The sequence below is a fragment of the Mustelus asterias genome, chromosome 14 (assembly GCF_964213995.1).
Source record: "Mustelus asterias chromosome 14, sMusAst1.hap1.1, whole genome shotgun sequence".
NCBI classification, from domain to species: Eukaryota; Metazoa; Chordata; class Chondrichthyes; order Carcharhiniformes; family Triakidae; genus Mustelus; species Mustelus asterias.
In genome coordinates this window covers 39,293,126-39,313,825 of record NC_135814.1, presented here as the reverse complement: position 1 = coordinate 39,313,825, position 20,700 = coordinate 39,293,126, and the positions used below count along the sequence as shown (strand labels likewise).

At 42.6% G+C, this 20,700-nt stretch overlaps 1 protein-coding gene across 1 annotated transcript in view; it reads right to left on the bottom strand.

Annotated features, from left to right (window-relative positions):
• abcb11b (ATP-binding cassette, sub-family B (MDR/TAP), member 11b) overlaps nucleotides 1-19,902 on the bottom strand; it is an 89,105-nt gene extending 69,203 nt beyond the window's left edge. The window contains exons 1-6 of the mRNA XM_078228198.1: nucleotides 19,808-19,902; nucleotides 12,871-12,989; nucleotides 10,851-10,872; nucleotides 10,633-10,692; nucleotides 10,459-10,507; nucleotides 524-765 (exon numbers count right to left, since the gene is read on the bottom strand). Of these exons, the coding sequence (XP_078084324.1) occupies nucleotides 524-765; nucleotides 10,459-10,507; nucleotides 10,633-10,692; nucleotides 10,851-10,872; nucleotides 12,871-12,946 (449 nt within the window). The 5' untranslated portion in view covers nucleotides 12,947-12,989; nucleotides 19,808-19,902. The remainder of the gene's footprint in view (nucleotides 1-523; nucleotides 766-10,458; nucleotides 10,508-10,632; nucleotides 10,693-10,850; nucleotides 10,873-12,870; nucleotides 12,990-19,807) is intronic.
• Nucleotides 19,903-20,700: the final 798 nt, after the last annotated feature.

Genomic DNA, 20,700 nt, shown 5'->3' with positions numbered 1-20,700 from the left:
CTGCTCCTGTATTCAATGCCCCATTCTAATCCTAAATGGCCTGCATCTTATTCTGAAACTGTGGCCCCCGGTTCTAAGACAACCAGCTGCCTTCCCCATCCCCTATCCCCCGGCAGGAAAATCATCTTCCCTGTATCTACCCTGTCGAGCCCTAATTTTGTACGATTCAATTAGTTCACCTCTCATTCTGCTGGACCCTAGAGACTGTAGGCCCAGTCTTCTCAATTTTGTGCAAAACAGCTGGGAGGTCATTTGCAGCCTCTTCTCCTAAATTCTTCACCTGCCAACTAACCAGAAAATATTGCTTACTGAGGGAGAGCATGAAGGATGACAAATGTGGAACCTAAAGGACAACTTGATAGTTCACTATGCCCTCCTGGTGAACAATGAACCAACACTGACAGAATGCTCAATAGCAACCTGAGATCGCAGCATCTGCCTGAAACAGAAGGAATGTCAATCAGTAGCCTACAAATGGACAAAGGATAGGAAAAGATAGTAAGTAATACAGACATCAACTTACCCACATGGTACTGTTTCATTGTTCTGGTTTTGGTACTCTGACCCATTCACCCAAGTTATGGTATCATTCATGCACATTTTTTCTGGGTCATTTAATTCTTGTAATTCAATGTCATAGGCAATGAATGTATCGGTCAATAAACCAAACACTAATAACATAGCAGGCTGGGCTACTCCATGAAGAACAGCACAGAGACCTCCGAACACCATGAGGGCGATTTCAGAGCAGGAAGCAAACCTGAACTGGAAGAAAGAACATTTCATGTTATGCGTAAGAAAAAAACAGCTGTTTTTCAAATTCCTTTCACAGAAAAGTGTGCAATTGTCAAAAAAATGACTCGCCAACGGTAATGCAGTGACATGACAAATTGGTAAAGGAGTCCCTGGGTGTGCCTAACAATCTGTTCATGAATTTGGCCAGAATATTAACAGAGTTTTGAAACATATCCCGAGGAGAGTAAAATGTAGCAGACAAATGATCCTAACCAGGAACTTACCTTGTTAAAACTTGTTACATCTCTAATTCTCAGGTTATTGACCTGAGATGTATCTCCGTTTCTCTCTCCACAGATGCTGCTGGACCTGCTGAATTTCCGGCATTTTCTGCTTTCATCTCAGATTTCCAGTAGCAGTAGTATTTTGCTATTGTACTAATGTTTAATTCACTGCCACTTCTCCTCCAGGAATGTCCACCTTGGAGATGTCCTACTCTTCTCTCCCACGGGATTTCCATTTGTCTCTTCTACCTTGTAAAATCCATTACATTTCTGGCTTTACTAGTTCTGGTGAAAGATCATCAAACTGAAACGTCAGGTCAGACTTTCAATGTAGGATCGGGGAACACGACCCCCTGACTGAACACTGAGGGGTCTGCCTGGCGCCAGTGGCAACAAAGATAGGTGGTAACTGTGTTGGGGGTGGCCACTGTCTTCCTGAGGGCATCAGAAAGCTTAGGAGGCCCAGGAGGGTACAGAGGTGCAAGTTGGCCATTGATCCCATGTTGAGGTGCAATGCTCATCCTGACACTATTTGACCTCTCAAATTTCAAATTAACACAAAGAGAAACACATTTTCTTCTGGCCTGTGGTGAACTCAACAACTCTGCACTAATATTCACTAGACTGTGTGGAATTGCTTTCTCGAATATCCCAGCCCATTAATAACTTCCTTAAGGTGACGAGCGGATTTCCCATTCCCTGGATCCCCCCTCCCCACCCCAGCCAAAATTGCAAACTGTCTCAGAAACATTGGGATGTAGAGATGATTTTCAACTCCTTGCTTGCACTGGGTTCCGTTCCCATCATATTTGGAAATATGGCCCTTCAACTCCATTACTCTCTCAACAAATGCTGTCAAATCTGCTGAATATTTCCTGAATTACTGCTTTAATTTCAGATTTCCATAACCTGCAGTCTTTTTGCTTTTGTATTGCTGTTGCTATATTGCTGTAGGATTAACGAAGGAATACTTGCAACTCCTGAGCGGTACAAGGAAAACAACTATTTCCTGTTTGTAGTTCGTGAACGAAAATTTAGGCCTGGATTCTCTGCCCCCTTTTTCAGTGGGTGGAAACAACAGGTCCTGACAGACGGGGACTGGGCAAAGAGAGCCTACTGAGGGGTGCACAGGTAAGTACAGTCCCCAAAGGAGAGAGGATCATGTCCAGACAGAGCCCCTGGCACTGCCCCTTCACACTGCAGGTAATGCCAGGAACAGTGCCAAGTGGCAGTGCCAGGGAAGGTGGGTTTGGTTGGGGAAGTCTGTGGGAGAGGGGCTTCCACGAGGGGAAGGGGGTGGGATGTAGGCTTGGATGGGGGTCTCCATGTCTGTGGGAAGGGAATTCCCTGAGGGGGATAGGACATGTGCATGGGGGGGGGGGGGGGGGGGGGGGGAGGATGGGAGGGGGGGGGGGAGGGGGGGGGAGGGGGGGGGAGGGGGGGGAGGGGGGGGAGGGGGGGGAGGTCAGCGGGGGGGGGGGGGGCGGTCGGCGGGGGAGGGGGGGCTGCGGTTTCAGTGCCTGTGAGGGTATCCTCTGTTTTAAATTTTGTTTTAAAGACGGCACTCCGATCTTTTGGAAGGTCGAGATTGCTGGTGCAGCTGTCTCATTCAGAGCTACCCTAGCCAACGTGACAGTCAAGGACCTGCGTCCAGGATTCTTTTTAGCTAAATGTCCAAAATATGGTGGGAAAGGCTGGCGGTGGAGCTGGAGGGAGTTACTTTGCTTTTCCTGCCTGAGTTGACATTTAGTTAAAAAATGATAAAATTTTGCCCATGGGGTTTAAATTCCCCACAGCACACCAGCTGATGAGAACAATCAATTATATAAATATTATCCTTGGGATGTGGCCAATGCTGACAGACTACCTTTATTGCTCACCCATAGCTATTCTGAAATGAAGGTTTGCCAACTCCTGAACTGCCACAGTACTAATGGTGATGATTCTCCCAGAATGGTGTGAAGGAGAGGATTCTACAAGCAGGATTCTCCCCGCCGGCAGGTTCAATGGTGGAGGGCGAAGAATTGGGCAGGAGGCCCAAAAATTGGGTTTACATCAGTGTGAATTTCCCGCAGGATTCTCTGTTGGTGTCCGCCACGGTGGACAGGGAAACCTGCTGGGGGTCGGCATGAAACTGATTTGCATCCCGCTAATCGATGCAAATGAAGGCCCAACCACCCACACTCAATTCCCTGCGACACCAGCGGGAAAACACACTGAGGCAAAACACATCTGGAACAACATCAGGTTAAGATGTCAGGACTCATCTCAACAATGCCTCGGGCTTCCTCCGGAGTTCACGATGGAGGCCAACAGCAACCTTATACCCCAGATCACCATAGCAGTGGATGGGAGGAGCATCTACAAGTCGTTCCTCCAGATTCGTTTTCCTGGAGGAAGTTCATCCTCCAGCCTCAGAATGTTCCTGGAGATTCACCATCATTCTCAGGATGTCCATTTTCTGGTCTCGGAGAGTTCCTGGAGACCTATCTTCAGTTTCAGGAAGTCCATCTTTGTTCTTCAATAGTGGGACACTGACATTGGGCACCTTTTCATTAAGGCGCCTTGAAAGGATGGTGGAATACATGCCGTAAGAAGTTTAACAACACCAGGTTAAAGTCCAACAGGTTTATTTGGTAGCAAAAGCAGGTGTGGCTTTTGCTACCAAATAAACCTGTTGGACTTTAACCTGGTGTTGTTAAACTTCTTACTGTGTTTACCCCAGTCCAACGCCGGCATCTCCACATCAGGAATACATGCTACCAGGCCTGTCCCGTCATGGAATACCTCACAGAACACCTGGTTGCAAATTAATGAGGTGCAGCCCAGAAGATATGGTGTGTTTTTCTGGCAGACTTTGCAGTGAGAAACACTCCACATTCCCGCCCCCACTACCACTACCAGACTTAGTCCCAAATGAGAGAATTCCGGCCTAGGATTCTGATAACAAAACAACAACAACTTGTATTTATACAGTGTCACTGAGGTAGGAAAATGTTCCAAGTGGCTCAGAGAAAACCATCAAACAAAATTTGTCATTGAGCCACATAAAGGCTGGAATTTTACTGGTATGCCTGCCCCGATTCTGGGGGCGGGCGAGGCTCGGAGAGCAGCATTCTCCGTTGGCCTCGGGTGGGATCGTACCAAACTAGGGCGGACGTGCAGGTAAAATTCCACCCTAGGAGATATTAGAGCAGATGTTTGGTCAAAATGAAAGGGTTTCAGGAGTGACTTAAAGAAAGAAAGTGAGTCAGAGAGGTGCAAGGAAGGAAATTCCAGAGTTTAGGAGCTGTGGTGGTCAATGATGGAGCAATTAAAATTGAGCTTGTGCAACTGAGCAGAATTGGAGGAGTACCTTGGAGGTTTCTACGACTGCAGGGTGGAAGATAGCAGATCATTAAGGAGTGTGTTAGAAATGTAAGCATGCAGGCGGTAAAGAAGGCAAATTGTTTATTGATCTGCATAGTGAGAGGGTTCAAGTACAGGAACAGGGGGTCTTGCTGCCATTATAACAGGGCCTTGGTGAGATTACACCTGGAATATTGTATGCAGTCTTGGTCTCTTTATCTGAGGAAGGATGTCCTTGCTATGAAGGGAGTGCAGCAAACGTTTACTCAGCTGACTCCTGGGATGGCGGGACTGATGTATGAGTGGAGATTGATTCGGTTAGGATTATATTTGCTGGAGTTCAGAAGAATGAGGGGTGATCTCATAGAAACTTATAATATTCTAACAGAACTATACAGGGTAGATGCAGGAAGGTTGTTCCCGATGGTGGGGGAGTCCAGATGCATGGGCCACATTCTGAGGATACAGGGTAGACCACTTAGGACTGAGATGAGGAGAAATTTCTTCATCCAGAGAGTGGTAAACCTGTGGAATTCTCTGCCACAGAAAGCAGTTGAGACCAAAACATTGTATGCTTTCAAGAAGGTGTTAAATATAGGTCTTGGGTCTAAAGGGATCAAAGGATAGGTGGGGGAAGTGGGAACATGTTATTGAGTTGGATGAGCAGCCATGATCATAATGAATGGAGGAGCCAGCTCGATGCCAATGGCCTACTCCTGTTCCTATTTTCTATGTTTCTATATTCAGGTCCAGAGGTAACAAAGACATGTGTGGGGATTTTAGCAGAAGATGAACTGATGTGGGACAGAGTTGTGTGATGATTGAGGTAAAACTTGGCAACGCAGTAATGGTAACACAGTGGCAATGAAAGTGCAACAATAAATATCTTTATTGTCATAGTCAGCTGGGAACGACAATCGGAAGGCCACTACACATCTCAAGAAAAGAAAATTGCCAAAGAATGAGTCATTAAGAATAAAGGCAGTGTTATGAGAATGTGTTTCTTTTTTAAAAGGATACCACTTCTAATGCCTTTTCTCTGGCTTGATTTCACTAAAACGTATTCTCATTAAGACAAAGAAAAAGCTGCTAGCCAGCTGAATATACAACTTGCATTTCACTCCAAAGATTTGGTGCAGACTCAATGGGCCGAATGGCCTTCTGCATTGTCAGGATTCTATGATCTATAAAAAGAAACAGATGTTCAAACATGCTCCCCCCCACAACCCAGGATATGTGAATGACCTCCACTTTGGCCTTGCCTGCGACTGGGCTTTCCCAGTACTGCTGCAGTGGATGACGTTTTGGCTGAGCGCCAAATTCTCCATTCTCACTGGCAGCAGGGGTGGGATGAACGAGATCAGAAAATCCCGCCCCTCATCATTGCAACGGTTTCTGAGGTGAGCCATCAGAAATGTATAATCCGTTCCAATGACTGCAGCAGGCAAAGAAATCAAATTCCTCTGGAATAGATAGCCAGCATGGCTTTTTATGAACTCTTTACCAAGTGGGAGTAGAGATCAGAAGGATATGCTAAAATTCTCAATGTGCTGTGTTTGGATTTCTCTTTCTCTCTCTCTCAGAAGTATCGTACACAGATATTACAGAGTAACCATCCCGAGAAGAGAAAATCTATTGCAAACCAAGATCTTGTGGGGATTAAACGTGGAAATCATTCTGTACAGCTACACCCAGGAAGACAACTGAACAAAACAGCGGCAATGTGGAATCACTGCATTGAGACCAACCAAAGGACAATTAACTGTGTGTTTCTTTGATTGATTATTTTCTTCACAAATTGCAAAATATCTGTACTAGTGTGTGTCTGAGACGCCAGAGCAATCCGTGTGATATATGAATGAGGGTTAAAATTTACCTGGTTCATTTTTTAAAATTTGGAAAGTAGGGTCAATAAATTTACTTCCTTCTTTGACTTACACTCAGAAAATCATTATTCTTTACAATCTGAAAGCGCATACAGTGGGACTCCTGCAGCATTGACAAGCTGCAAGTTCCCCCCAAGCCACTCACCATCTTGACTTGGAAATATATCGCTGTTCTTTGCAGTCGCTGGGTCAAAATCCTGGAATTCCCCCCCTAATGGCACTGTAGGTCAATCTACAGCACATGGACTGCAGAGATTCAAGAAGGCAGCTCACCACCACCTTCTCAAGAGCAAATAGACATGGGCAATAAATGTTGTCATGATGTGGAGATGCCGGCATTGGACTGGGGTAAACACAGTATTAAACCTGGTGTTGTTAAAACACTTACAATAAATGTTGGCCAGCCAGCGATGCCCATGTCTCACAAATGAATAATAAAAAAACACATATCCTCTCTAAATTCACAGCACAATTCAGTTACAGCCAGACCTGCAGTGGTAAGTTAGCGGAGTCGGTGTTTGCCTCTTCGCATGTGGTCGTAACTTATGTTAGGCCAATTAATTAGATGCTGGAGGATCTATTTAAAGATTTCAATGGAGGAAGAACACATAATGAGAGCTGTAGCTATCCCCCAGAAAAGCTTAGGACAGAAGACATGGGAAGTGGTAAAATCACGGAGTTTTGCAGACAATATATAAACCTCTATGACATGTGATTATGTTGGTAAATGAGAGTTAGCACAGGATTAGGGAAAAAGTTGAATTTGTTCACTACTGACCATGCTTCAGAGTGGAGCAGCCAGCACAGAACATCAGCTTGATCAGGCATGCAGATCAGGAAGTTACACCAATTTTCTTTAATTGGGAAGATCTTCAAGAAAGCCTATCATCAGTCATTTTGCTTAAAACATTTTTGTCAATGATGCTTGAGTTGCAATGTGCATGGAGTCCTCACAAATGACAATAAATAAACTACTATAAGGCCATTACAAAATTGTGCAATCACTTTTAATTAACAGATGAGCCTGTTAAGATTCAACTACCTGTTTACCTTGATGAATGGCAGATATAGGTAGTCCCACTCTACTTTTCTGATGGCAATCACTTCTTCCCTTGGTGTTACTACTTTTATTAGTCCAGAGATAATTGCAAGCAAGGAGTTAATGGTGATTTAAGGATCACTCACCAATTTCTATGGCCCTAATGGAGATGGAGCTTTCTCCTTTGCGTTGCACTGTTGAGAAACCTTTTCATCTTTCATTCTGGATCTGTCTCCAAGTGAAGCCAGTCATTTGTGTATCATGGAGTGCAGATCATAGCTCCTGAACAGGAATGGTTGGCGGGCTTGTGGCAGCTGCTGCCTACAACTGATGCTTTTGTTCAGCATTCTTAAGGCTTCCGCTATAAATGTCCCTCATGCTACATGCTCCTTGTTGACAGTCTGGAGAAAGGGGAATATGATGCCCTGCATGACCTACATCTGGATCAATTATGTGCATCATGCTTTGCAAACAGGAAAGTGACTGGTGATAAGTCACTGCTGAACTATTCTCTATTTTACAGCTTGTTCTGGAGGGCAAAATAAAACCTCAAGTGACTCAGCATAACAATGCTTAGGTTCCACTTAACAGCAGCCAGCCCTTTGTCAGTCATCAAGGCAACCTCTTCCACACCCATAAAAAGTGATTCATTCATTTTTTCCTCATTACTAAAACATACCCAGATGCATGTTAGTTAGTCTAAACTTCAGTGATGTTTAAAACCAGACAGCAAGGTAGGCATGTTGTTGTTTCTCTTCCTGCACCTAGTGGTGCACAAGGCAGACTTTCATCTGTTCCCATAGTGAGGTTTTTCCTGGAATAGGTCACTGTCCTGTCACCAGAGGCTTATAGCTTGAGGGTACCACTCTGCATCAAACATGACCGACTAGAAATCTCTCCCACTCTTACGCCAGCCATTGGCATGTTGGAAGGATTTTGCAGGTTCACCCTCAATCCGTTGGCTACATTATTAAGACATTTTTCTTGGCCATCAAGTCCTGGGGTGGAACTTGAACCCGGAGCTTCTGGCTCAGAGGCAAGGAATCAACCCACTGTGCCACAACATGTCCAAGTTAGGTATGATGGTTAGAAAAACACAAGAGCATGGGAATTGGGTACAGGAGAATGAGATGGCATGAGTTGGCATGGATGGGGTATGGGGAGTGTTTGGAGTGAGGGATGTGAGGGATGAATGCGAGCGGGCTGCTTTTTGTTTTCTTGTTTTTATTGTAACTCTTTTTAACAGCTGAGAAACACTGTAAATTACACCAGGATTATGTGCCGTTAAATGACTTTGTCAAACATATTCTGAAATAATTGAAAAGATGTTTGGCAATCAGGTTACAATAGAAGATGGTTCCTCCTATGCCTCCTTAATGAACTGTTATTCCATAAGTAGACATTTCTGAGACATCATCCCAGCATGGTCAGTAGACCCTGGAGAAAGAGTACTTCCTAATTAGTCTTCCCATTTGATATAGGATCACTCTGTAAGCTTCTCAAATTCTCTTCTTCCTTTTTCTACCCTGTCTCCATCATAAGAACATCAAAGGAATGTCCATTGTTAACCCAAAGGCAAAGAACTCCATAACAGAGAAACGAGAAAGAAAATAATTATCTGTTTAAATTCTGACTGGCAGTTTGCAGAATCCTTTCTTAGCAGCACTGAAGGAGACATTCAAAGCCTGTGAACGCCATCACTTGCTGGTTTGTTCCCTTCTGAAGGGAATGTATTCCCCCTTTCTTCAGATACATCAGGTTTAATCCTGGTGTAATTTACAGTGTTTCTCAGCTGTTAAAAAGAGTTACAATAAAAACAAGAAAACAAAAAGCAGCCCGCTCGCATTCATCCCTCACACCCCTCACTCCAAACACTCCCCATACCCCATCCATGCCAACTCATGCCACCTCATTCTCCTGTACCCAATTTCCATGCTCTTGTACTTCCATGCCATCTTATGCCCCTCTATCAACACCCATGGAGACTTACAGCAGCTATGCCAACTTAGTACATACTCATGCCAATTTATGACCACTACTCCCTATTCTTTTCCCTGACACCTTCCATGCCAACTCATCCAATATGCACCATGGGTTGACCTCAGGAGCCATGGTGAGGTTAAATAAAATAAAGTTTGAAGTGTCTATTGTAAGCTTCATTGTTCATAAACATCCATTCAATATATTCAAATTCCTTCAATTGCTTAGTCCTTTATAAAAATGAACATTTCCTTCAAGTACCCAATCCCTTATGAAAACAAATATTTGTAAACATAGCCCTGCATCAAACACTTTATAACCGTATGGAGCTGTCAAACTGTGGACTTACAGGCTTCCCACTGTGATAAGTATAGGTTGTGGAATCAGTCATGCAGCACTAATCCTGGAATGATAACCCCCATCTTATGTCAACAAACAGCTAGTGAAATTGCAAGCAGGCACAACAAGCTGCTTCCCCCCCAAAAAAAGTTAAACAGCTTGACAATTTAAATGATTGACAGCTTGACAGTTCCACTTAGCTTATCAGTTTTTTACTCGCATTCTTGTTTACATAAGGCTACCTACCACTCTCAAAAGAGGTTCCCAGACTTTCCAAATAATTACGGCGGCTTTAGACTTTTTTCTCAAGCTGAAATCCCATGAGTCATGTTTTGGACATCGCATTTACGAAAATTGCATCTCTTTGGCAGCTGTACTTATACAATGCTCAGCCACCTCCGCAAATGATGGATGTGCAAACAACAATCCACCCCATTTCTTGTCCCCCAGTGCTGGCTTCAGGGGCGAGACCTCCAGAATTGGGTCTCCTGCACCATTTTGGCTAGGGAGTGGAGCCCTCCTGACTCGGTGGAAATTCTGGCCTGAGTGTGTAAATCTGAGGCGTCTAATTTATCCCCTAAAATTTGGTTACTTCTACCAGAATCACTCCATTTTTGCACCAAAAAAATGACCTTTCAAACCTGTGATATTTATATGTTTTGATACATTGGCCAGCTTTCACCCGGAACTATTCAAGCATGAAGCTGAAATCCCTGGGTTATAATCCAGGGAAGAAATAATCACAAAGAAATTCACTTCAATTTAGATATTTTTCTTCAAAAACATACTCTGAACATTTAAAGGTCTACAGCACAGAAACATTGGAAATGAGAAAAGTCAGAATTACCAGCTCAAAGAAGCCAATCCTAATGCTATCTTCTTTTTTCTGTGATTTTCTTTAAATGCAACAAAATTAAATGTCAGTTTAATGCTTGGACACCCAAATATTAAGAAATTGCAATCAGCATGTAGCCAACATTTTATTTGAAACTATTTATATAATATTTTGTTCTGGGCTTACTTATCTCCGCTGCTTTTCTCACTTTTTGAGTGGGGTTGTCCATTTACCGTGTAGGTATTTCTGTAAAACAGAGGACAGGAATATGGTTTGACATGAGCTGATGAATGAAGAAGAAGAAATCATTTCCGTTCTACCGGTGCCCAATGCAGAACATTTCATTGTCCATAGGATAAAATGCACATGCAAAGCAGCTACGTAAACTATATCAGCATACTCACTTTCGATGAGGACCATCAATATCTGTAATAGAAAAAAAACTCATCATACAATATAGTAGAAAAAAAGAATCAACTTGCATTTATACATAATTTGTAATGTGGAAAATGGCTCAAGGCACCTTGCTAAGGTGAATCCCCAAAAAATGGAAGCTGAGCCATAGGAAGAGGTATTAGTAGAGGTGACCAAACGTTTGTTCAACAAGGTGTGTTTTAACGAGGGTACGAAAGCAAAATAGGAACATTGGAACATAGGAACTGACAGAGGCCATTCAGCCTTTCAACTATTCTATTCAATGAGATCATAGCTGATCTGTGTTCCAATTCCACTCTAATACCTATGGCTATCAAAACACAACTAATCACAGATTTTGAATTATTAATTGACTTTGCATCTACTGTTTTCTTTGGGAGAAGGTTTCATGCTTCTATCATCCTTTGCATGTAGATACGTTTCCTAATATCTTGAATGGTCTAGCTGTGATTTTAAGGTTATGTTCCCTTGTCCTAGACTCCCAATCAAGAAAGGTTTCCATCAACGCTATTCATTCCTTTCACAATCCTAAAATGTTCAATCAAATCATCACATATCCTTCTACATTCCAGGGACTACAAACTTAGTTTATGTAATTTCTCTTTACAATCTAATCTTTGGGGATCTGGTAGTATTCCAGTGGATTTGCAATGCAGCCCTTCTAAGGAGAGAAAGCTGAAGAAGTGGAAGGGTTTAGGAAGGGAATTCTAGAACATGGGATTTAGGAGATAGAGGCATGGATACAAATGTTCTGGAGAAATCAGAGAGCTGCACAAGAATTCAGGGAGGGATTATAGGGCCGCAGGAGATTACAAAATGAGGAAATGAAGTGATTGAGAAGAAGATTGAGGATGAAAATTATACATGTTAGCTATTGGAGAAAAGGGAGCCCATGTATTTGAGACCCAGGCTTTGAAATGGTTCTGGCATCTTTCCTCATGGCATGGTGGTGGCTGGTGTGCTGTGTCAATTAGTGCTGTGTCAATTAGTGCGGCCCGATGGCATAGTGGTTAGCACTGCTGCCTCATAGCGCCAGGGGCCTGGGTTCGATTCCCGGCTTGGGTGACTGTCTGTGTGAAGTTTGCATGTTCTCCCCGTATCTGCGTGGGTTTCATTCGGGTGCTCCAGTTTCCTCCCACAGTCCAAAGATGTGTGGGTTAAGTTGATTGGCTATGCTAAATTGCACCTTAGTGTCAGGGGGTTAGCAGGGTAAATAAGTGGGGTTATGGGAATAGGGGCTGGGAGGGATTGTGATCAGTGCAGACTCGATGGGCCAAATGGCCTCTTTCTGCACTGGAGGGATTCTATGAGTTACCTGAAAATTAAAATAAACTCCATTTTAAAGTCCTTGTTGGGACAGCCTTCATCTGAACCAAGCTGGGGCAGATGTACTGGTGAATCATATTTAGAATCATATTTAAGTGTACTGGTGAATCATATTTAGAATCATATTTAGGTGTATTGGTGAATCATATTTAGAGCATATTTAGGTGTACTGGTGAATCATATTTATACCTTTCAACTAAATAGTGGGAAGGAGGATTCATATGAGGGGAGGTTTGGAAAGTTAAAGAGAAAGGTCAGGGTGGGGTAGCAATGCCACAGGCTGACAGGAAGGGACTAAGCATAAAAATATAAGAGTGCACCAGCAAATAGGGCCAGAATGGGGAAAAATGGTACACAGACTGAGGAAATTGGAGTTAAGGCCACAGTCAGACCAGTCATGATCTTATTGAGCGGCATCAGATCAGGTTTGATGGGCTGAATGGCCTACTCCTGCTCCTATTTCTTATGATCTTGTGATTACAGAAATTATACTCCAAAATTAAATAGGAATTTTAAAAAAGAAACAAAATAAAATTATGGCAAAATACTTAAAGAACTCCAGATCATTTTTGGAAGAGCGGGATTGTAATTTTTCTAAGAGTTGCTCTACAAGTACAGTTTTTTTACAGAAACAAAGAAGTTACAGCGACAAGTTCTTGTTACCGAGGTATTCAGACTCAAATGCATTGTTGTCTTCACCATTTGTTCGATAGCGATGCAGAACAACAGAGTTTGACATTTTTGAAAACTTTGCTTTCACTGGTTACTGAGCTGTTGATTGGCTGAAAACAGGGAGAGAACATTTAAGCACAGATACATAGGAATATTATAGCTAGGAAACAGCTTATAATAATGAAAGTGTAAATAAAATTAACAGTTACTGCCTAAATCTGGATGGTCACCGATTTCTCTCTCAGTGCAAGAATGAGAGAAAAATTCATATTCTGGTATTTTATGACTCGCTGACCATCACTATGCGATTTAACATGTGTTATTTTTGAGAATGTGATCTTGCCACTGAAAATGAAAGCCATTTAACCAGGATCAACTTAATTAATCCAGATATTGAGAATGCAGAATTTGTAGAGATTGCACAATGGAACAAGAAAAGCCCAGTTTTTGAGATAAGCCTTTGTAAAAGACAATTGTTGAGAATTTGTGTGGGAACATTAGCTGCAAAAATGAAAAAGAGGTAATGAGAACTGCATTTTGTTATGGATATAGCAGAGCTGATTTCAACTCCTTCTGCCCAGAGCAATCTGAAATGGCATCGTACCACTTAGTGTCCCATTTACACTAGTTCTCCAGCTCCTATCATCTTAGATAGAGCCTTGAGATGGATGGCTGGAAAACCCAACTGTTTCAGCCAACAGGTCATTTATAATACACAAACTGCAGTCCTGGGGCAACATGGTGGCATAGTGGTTAGCACTGCTGCCTCACAGTGCCAGGGACCCAAGTTCAATTCCCGGTCTGCGTCACTGTCTGTGTGGAGTTTGCACATTCTCCCTGTGTCTGCGTGGGCTTCCTCCGGGTGCTCCGGTTTCCTCTCTGTCCAAAAGATGCGCTGGTTAGGTGCATTGGCCAAATTCTCCCTCAGTGTACCCGAACAGGCGCCGGAGTGTGGCGACGAGGGGATTTTCACAGTAACTTCATTGCGGTGTTAAGGTAAGCCACTTGTGACTAATAAATAAAGTTTACTTTAATTGCATATATGATAGTATTACCCATTCCATAATGAGAAAGAGAATGTACTGTTGAAAGAAATTTCCATTGGTCTGTCTCAACTCCTGCTGATCATGTTTCGATGCAGAACTCATACTTTACATAGGGCATCAAGTTATGGAAGAGTTTATTAAATGGCAATAATTGTAATATAATGGTTAAATTGACTGGGCATTTTGGAAGGGGTTTAGGAGATCAGAGAGCACACCAAACTTCAGGTATAAATCATTTATTAGCAGATATTCCATGGAGTTCCTCATTGTGTGCCACAAGATAAAGGATAGATGTTCCTGCATCTTGCTTCCAAATTTTGGTTGAATTAATTTGGAGAAAGATTAGGTACTAATCTTTTACCCATTTCTAGATCTGAAAAGCACTGCTCTAAATTTCTTGTTTACATCTGATTGTACCTGAAGAGGGACCAACAATGTAACTTACACAGCAATAGATGTTTAATCATCAATAAAGTGATAGAAAGGGTCATCAACAGTGTTACCAAGTGGCAATTGCTCAGCAGTAACCTGTTCACAGATGCTCAGTTTGGGTTCCGCCAGGGCCACTCAGCACCTGACCTGATTACTGCCTTAGTTCAAACATGGACAAAAGAGCTAAACTCCAGAGGTGAGTGCCCATGATATCAAGGCTGCATTTGACCAAGTATCAAAGGGCCCAGGAAAAGCTGGACTCTGGAAAAAACCTCTCCACTGGTTGGAATTACACCTAGAACAAAGGAAGATGGTTATGGTTATTGGAGGTCAGTCATCTCAGCTCCAGAACATCACTGCAGGAGTTCCTTAGGGTAATGGTTCAACTATCATCAGCCTTTCTTCCAACATAAGGTCAGAAATGGGGATGTTGATTGATGACTGCGCAATATTCAGCACCATTCGCAACTCCTCACATACTGAAACAGTCCAGGTCTAAATGCAGAAAGAACTGAACAATATCCAGGCATGGGCTGACGAGTGGCAAGTAACATTTGACCAGGCAATGTACATCTTGAACAAGAGCGAATCTAACCATTTCCCCTTGACATTCAACTGAATTACCATCCAATGACCAGAAACTTAATTGGACTCGCCATAAAAATACTATAGCTACAAGCGCAGGTCAGAGGCTAGGAATACTGCGGCAAGTAACTCACCTCCTGACTTCCCAAAACTTGTCCACCATCTACAAAGCACAAGTCAGGACTGTAATGGAATACTCTCCATTTGCCTGGATGGCTGTACCTCCAGCAACACTCAAGAAGCTTGACACCTTCCAGGATAAAGCAGCTTGCTTGATTGGCACTGCATCCATAAACATTCACTCCCTCCACCTCCAAAGCACAGCAGCAGTTGTATGTACCATCTACAAGATACACTACAAGAACACAACAAGGTTCCTTAGACAGCACCTTCAAAACCCATGATCACAACCATCTAGAAGGACAAGGGCAGCAGATACCTGGGAACACCACCACCTGGCTCTTTCCCTCCAAGTCGCTCACCAACCTGACTTGGAAATATACTCCTGTTCCTTCACTGTCACTGGGTCAACATCTTGGAACTCCCTTCCTAATAGCACTGTGGTTGTTCCTACAGCACATGGACTGCAGCAGTTCAAGAAGACAGCTCACCATCACCTTCTCAAGGGATAGGCAATAAATGCTGGCTTACCAGTGAAGCTCACATCCCCTGAATGAATAAACAAATGATAAATAAGTCTGCAGCTAAATTTCCCCTGATAGCTCTAAGTGAGAATCAGGACAGATAATAGCCTTAGATTAACATAGTGCTACTGCTTATTGAGCTACCATACAGATACCTCTGGACATTGTGGTGTGGTCAAGAAAGCTTTTTTATAGTTAAGCGCTTTTGCCTTTTTTCATTAAAAAATTCTTCTCTCTTTAGAGCCACTAGCAGATATATCCTGCGACTGAACAAAAGGTTCTCCTTCTCCCTGTCCATTCATACAACCAATGTGCTTTCTCTCTATTCAAAATGAGCTGATACCCAGGGATAGGGAGAGAAAACGTGGGCCCCGGTGGTTCTCCTGTTTCTGGACTCCTTCTTCCAATCCCTTAGCCCTTAACCTTCCCCCTCTATCATGCATGATATTTTTTCACCTTTCAAGATCCACTGACCAAATCTGGGGTGGGATTCTCTGGTTGTGCTCGCCCCAAAATCGGAGAATCCTGCCCGAGGTCAATGGACCTTTGCGTGGTCTGCAACCCCCCACCCCCGCCCCCCCCCCCCCCCCCCGCCACCCTGCTATGAATCCTGTTGTGGGCAGTATTTTCGTAAAGTGATAATGTCCATTTGGTTATAAACATTTTCCTATATGTACACATATATAGCATGTATTCAGAGCAGCAAAGATATCATGCAGTTTTAGTTTGTATACACTCTATAGGCGATCCCATCATGACCATTAAACAAATCAGGGAGTACAAATTTTGCTTTCATTGCATCATGAAATATTGTTAATTCAACAGGAAAATATCCGATTAGTTACTTATAGCACTGTGCAGATGATAACACTGATTTTGCTGATTCATTAACATGTTCTGCACATTGCAACATATGGACATGGTCACACTAGATTCATATGTGGAGGAAAGATTCAATACTTGCAACCCAGATAAACTGCACAAGATCTTTTCCATTCTTGTAGAGGAAGTAGAAGAATTTCTCCTCCCTGGGTGCATGATATTATTCAATACAATGATTTCATACAAGGGAATTGAATTCTATCTTTTCAGTAATCTCACAGCTGGAAGCAGAATCAGAAAATCCCGGTCTTTGTTTAAAATACCGAGCACATGCCCCCCTCACCCCCAGGCCATGTTTGGCACCATCTGTATCCCCTCTCCTACCCTCTTGATACCACAATAAAACTTTACAAACAGAGCTTTATTGAAAGAGTGCATGAATCCTGTGTTGGACACATTACATCATGGCATTCCCCTTTACTCCTCTTTCCCAGGTTAACTGCAGAGTTGCCCTGACTGCGGCTTGGGCTGTTATTGCCATCTAGCCTGGTGCAGCTCCTAACACATCGCTAGTGAAAGATATATTAAGATAAATGAACACATGAGGGGGTGTGGGGTGTGGGGGGGTCAGATGGCTCTCTGACTCAGATCGGGGGGCAGGGGTGCAGTGGGCTGGAAGCGGGGGGGGAAGGGGGGTCCGCTGCCACTCTGCTTGTGATCGGTGGGGGATGGGGGGTCCACTGCCACTCTGCGTGTGAATGGTGGAGGGGCAGTAGAGGAGGGGCCCACGATCGGTCTGGGTGGCAGGAGGGTGAGTGATAAGGGGGTCAGTTATGTTGAGGGGTGGGGCAATGTCTGTGGGGGCCATTATTTGGCCCGAGAGCAATCTAGCAGGAGAGCGTTTCTCTCTTTTTTTTCTGCGCATGCGCAGTTGGAGACGCCAATCAGAGCTGCAGGATTTCAGGCATGGTATGCCCTGCCCACAGGCTGATCCAGCGTGATTCAGAATCGCTGATATTTTTTCATGCAGAGTGTGTATGGGGGTGCCTCAGAACGGGTCTAAAAGTCGGATCTGAAACACTCCCAGTTTCAAGTCCACCCAGAACTTAGAATGAAAATGGTAAAATAGGGCCCCTGGTCTCAAATACACCTCCCTACCTGTTCCCCATATCCCTTTAACCCTTTTTAAAAATCAGAAATATATCTATCTCCTACTTGAAACCATTTAATCATTCAGACTCGACCATGCTATGGGACAGTGAGTTCCACAAATTCACCACCCTCTGTGAGAAGTAGTTTCTCCTCATCTCAGTATTAAAGCTATCGCCTCTCAACCTATACCTGTGACATCTTGTTCTAGATTGCCCCACAAGGGGAAACATTTGGCCATGTTTACTTTATCAATCCCTTTTAGTATTTTATATGCCTCGATCAAATCCCTTCTCATCCTTCTCAACTCCAGCTAGTATAAGCCCAAACTGTTTCATCTCTCCTCATACGTCAACCCTTTCATCCCCGGAATCAATCTGGTGAACCTCCTCTGAACTGCCTCCAATGCCACCACATCCTTCCTCAAATAAGAAGGCCAAAACTGGACACAATACTCCAGATATACTCCAGATGTGGTCTCGCCAACACACTATACAATTGCAACAGCATTTCTCTACTTTTATACTCCAGTCCCTTTGCAATAATGTTGGAACGTGTGGTCTATTTACTCTTTAAGGGAGGGGGTGAAGTGTTGTAAAGGTTAGATGCATTGGGGAGAGTCTAGAATAGAGAATGTGGGGCTAACTTACTGCGGGAAGCCAGGTTGCTCTCCAAACTCAATGACAAATTTGCAGTTCCTGTTCAAATCTCTGTGAGTCTCTGATATTCTATAACTAATGTGCAGGATGGTCATTGCCACCACCAATTCCCCAGAGCTCAGTCAACACTTTCTCTTTGTAGATATGGAGTTGATATTGAGGGAGAACTGAGGGAGGTCAAACTGGCCTATATGACGAAAAAATACAATGCATGAATATTTTCCTTTGCAAGCTTTATGAAATGAACTCCACTCAAAGGCAGGTCTTTTACACATTTGTGCCTGGCTTAAACAATTGGCATAATATTTCAGCCTCTTAAATCTTTAGAAAAAACTGAAGCATTGTTGCAAGATGTTAGGTCAAACCGTCACCCCAGTAAATGTCAAATTTCTTGGGTTAACATTGTGTGAGCTCGGAGTCTCCAAATAATAAATAATTTAGTGCAATGTGCCAGACTATTTAGAATGTGAAAAGAAAAAATATAGTAATTTATGTCATTTTTTATCTTTTTGTTTCATTTGTCTATAATCATGAGATTCCATACTTGACAGTCACAGTTAGGGGCTATTAAAATGAAATCTCAGCTCCAAAAATCCCACTTCACTTTAGTGTAATAAGATGTGTTTTTTTTTACAATATTGGATAAGTACAAATAAAAAGGAGCACAGGAATACTTAGGTATTTTTAAAAATGATCTGACTTCACTAACAACAGCTATTTGACCAAAATTTTAAGAATTATTATGAAAGAAAAATATTGTAATACTTTTTCATTAATAATGCTACAATTTACATGTCAGTGCAGTTTGGCTTTCATGCGACACAGAAATGAATATTTTCTGCTGAGAAAGTCATTTCCAAAAATCTCCTCCACAAGTTGCAGCTGTATAAAGCTTTAGTTAGGCCGCATTTGGAACATTGCGCGCAGTTCTGGTTGCCAGACTGCCAGAAGGACGTCGTGGATGCTTTGGAGAGAGTGCAAAGAAGGTTTACCAGGATGTTGCTCGGTCTGAAGGGTTTTAGGTATGAGGAGAAGTTGGATAAACTCGGATAGTTTCACTGGAAAGACTGAGGCTGAGGGGGCGACCTGTTAGAAGTCTACAAAATTTTGAGAGGCATAGATAGGGTGGATAGTCAGAATCTTTTTCCCAGTGTGGAAGGGTTGACTACTAGAGGGCACAGGTTTAAGGTGAGAGATGGTAAGTTTAGGGGAGACATGGGGGAAAGTTTTTCATGCAGAGGGTGGTGGGGCACTGCCAGTGAAGGTGGTGGAAGGAGGCACGTTAGTAATATTCAAGGTGTATCGTGATAGAGACTCAAATGAGGTGCGAACAGAGGGATAGAAACCCCGTATCTGCGCAGGCTTGGTGGGCCGAAGGGCCTGTTCCTGTGCTGCATTGTTCTTTGTCCTTTATACAACAACGCATTCGCAAATCTTACAAGCGATACTAGTTACGATCTACACATATGGTAACAAGAAGCTTAATTGGAACACTCGGCAAAATAATATAATAAATCTTATTATTGTTAAAACTGTACTGCAATTCTACAATATTGATGTGCATCAGATTTACTATAAATTTTTAACATACCTGATCTATTCAATGTAGAAAACAGACAACAGAATCCCTCTGCATGGCTACTTTCAGCTATGATTTGTAGCGTCGCTGATCTGCTTCACTACTTTGGAAACTAGTAACCAATAGCTTTAAAGTTTAAATTATTAATCTTTATCTACCTAAAGGTGAAGGTAAATGACTTGAAGTTTATTGTATCCAATGGGTCAATGACATTTTGCAAGTCCAGCTAGCAGCAAATAATTACAAACAAGCATGCACAGTCCGCTGAAATACTCCCATCACTTCATTTGCTTCTCATTTATCTGTTCGTACACAGTTTTGACATTTCTGTAAATGTGAACACAATTAATGAAGCAAATTTTCAATATCTTTCCGCAAGGGAAATGTGGGTTAAATATTAAGGCAAATAAATATAATTATGACCACAGATTTTAAATACAACAACATTTCATTCAGTTTCAAATGATGATAGGTGAGCAATGTAAAATTAAGATGTAATTAAGGTGAAATTTTCTTGAAGTTTGGGATTTATTTCACTGACCTCTGATAAAAAAAAGCAAAACTTTCAAAAAGTTAATTATTAACAAATGCAGTGAGAGAAATAGCCCCATGTACAGTTGATTTCTGATCTACAATCTATGCCAGAGACAATCTTGTTTTGGTAGCAGCAAATAGATTAACAGACTCATCCCCAATTTTCCCAAATTTGCAACATGTCCACAAAAGACTGCCATATTCCACAAAGTAAAAGGGATCATAGAATGCTTGGCCTTCAATAATTGTCACGGTGGATTTACTTTCTTCAAGTGGGACATCTGAAGATGGGCAACGTGGAATCTGAGGACAGTGACTCCGGGTGAATTACTCATTCTGAAAGCTGCTGCAGAAATGATGAGCTGAACAAT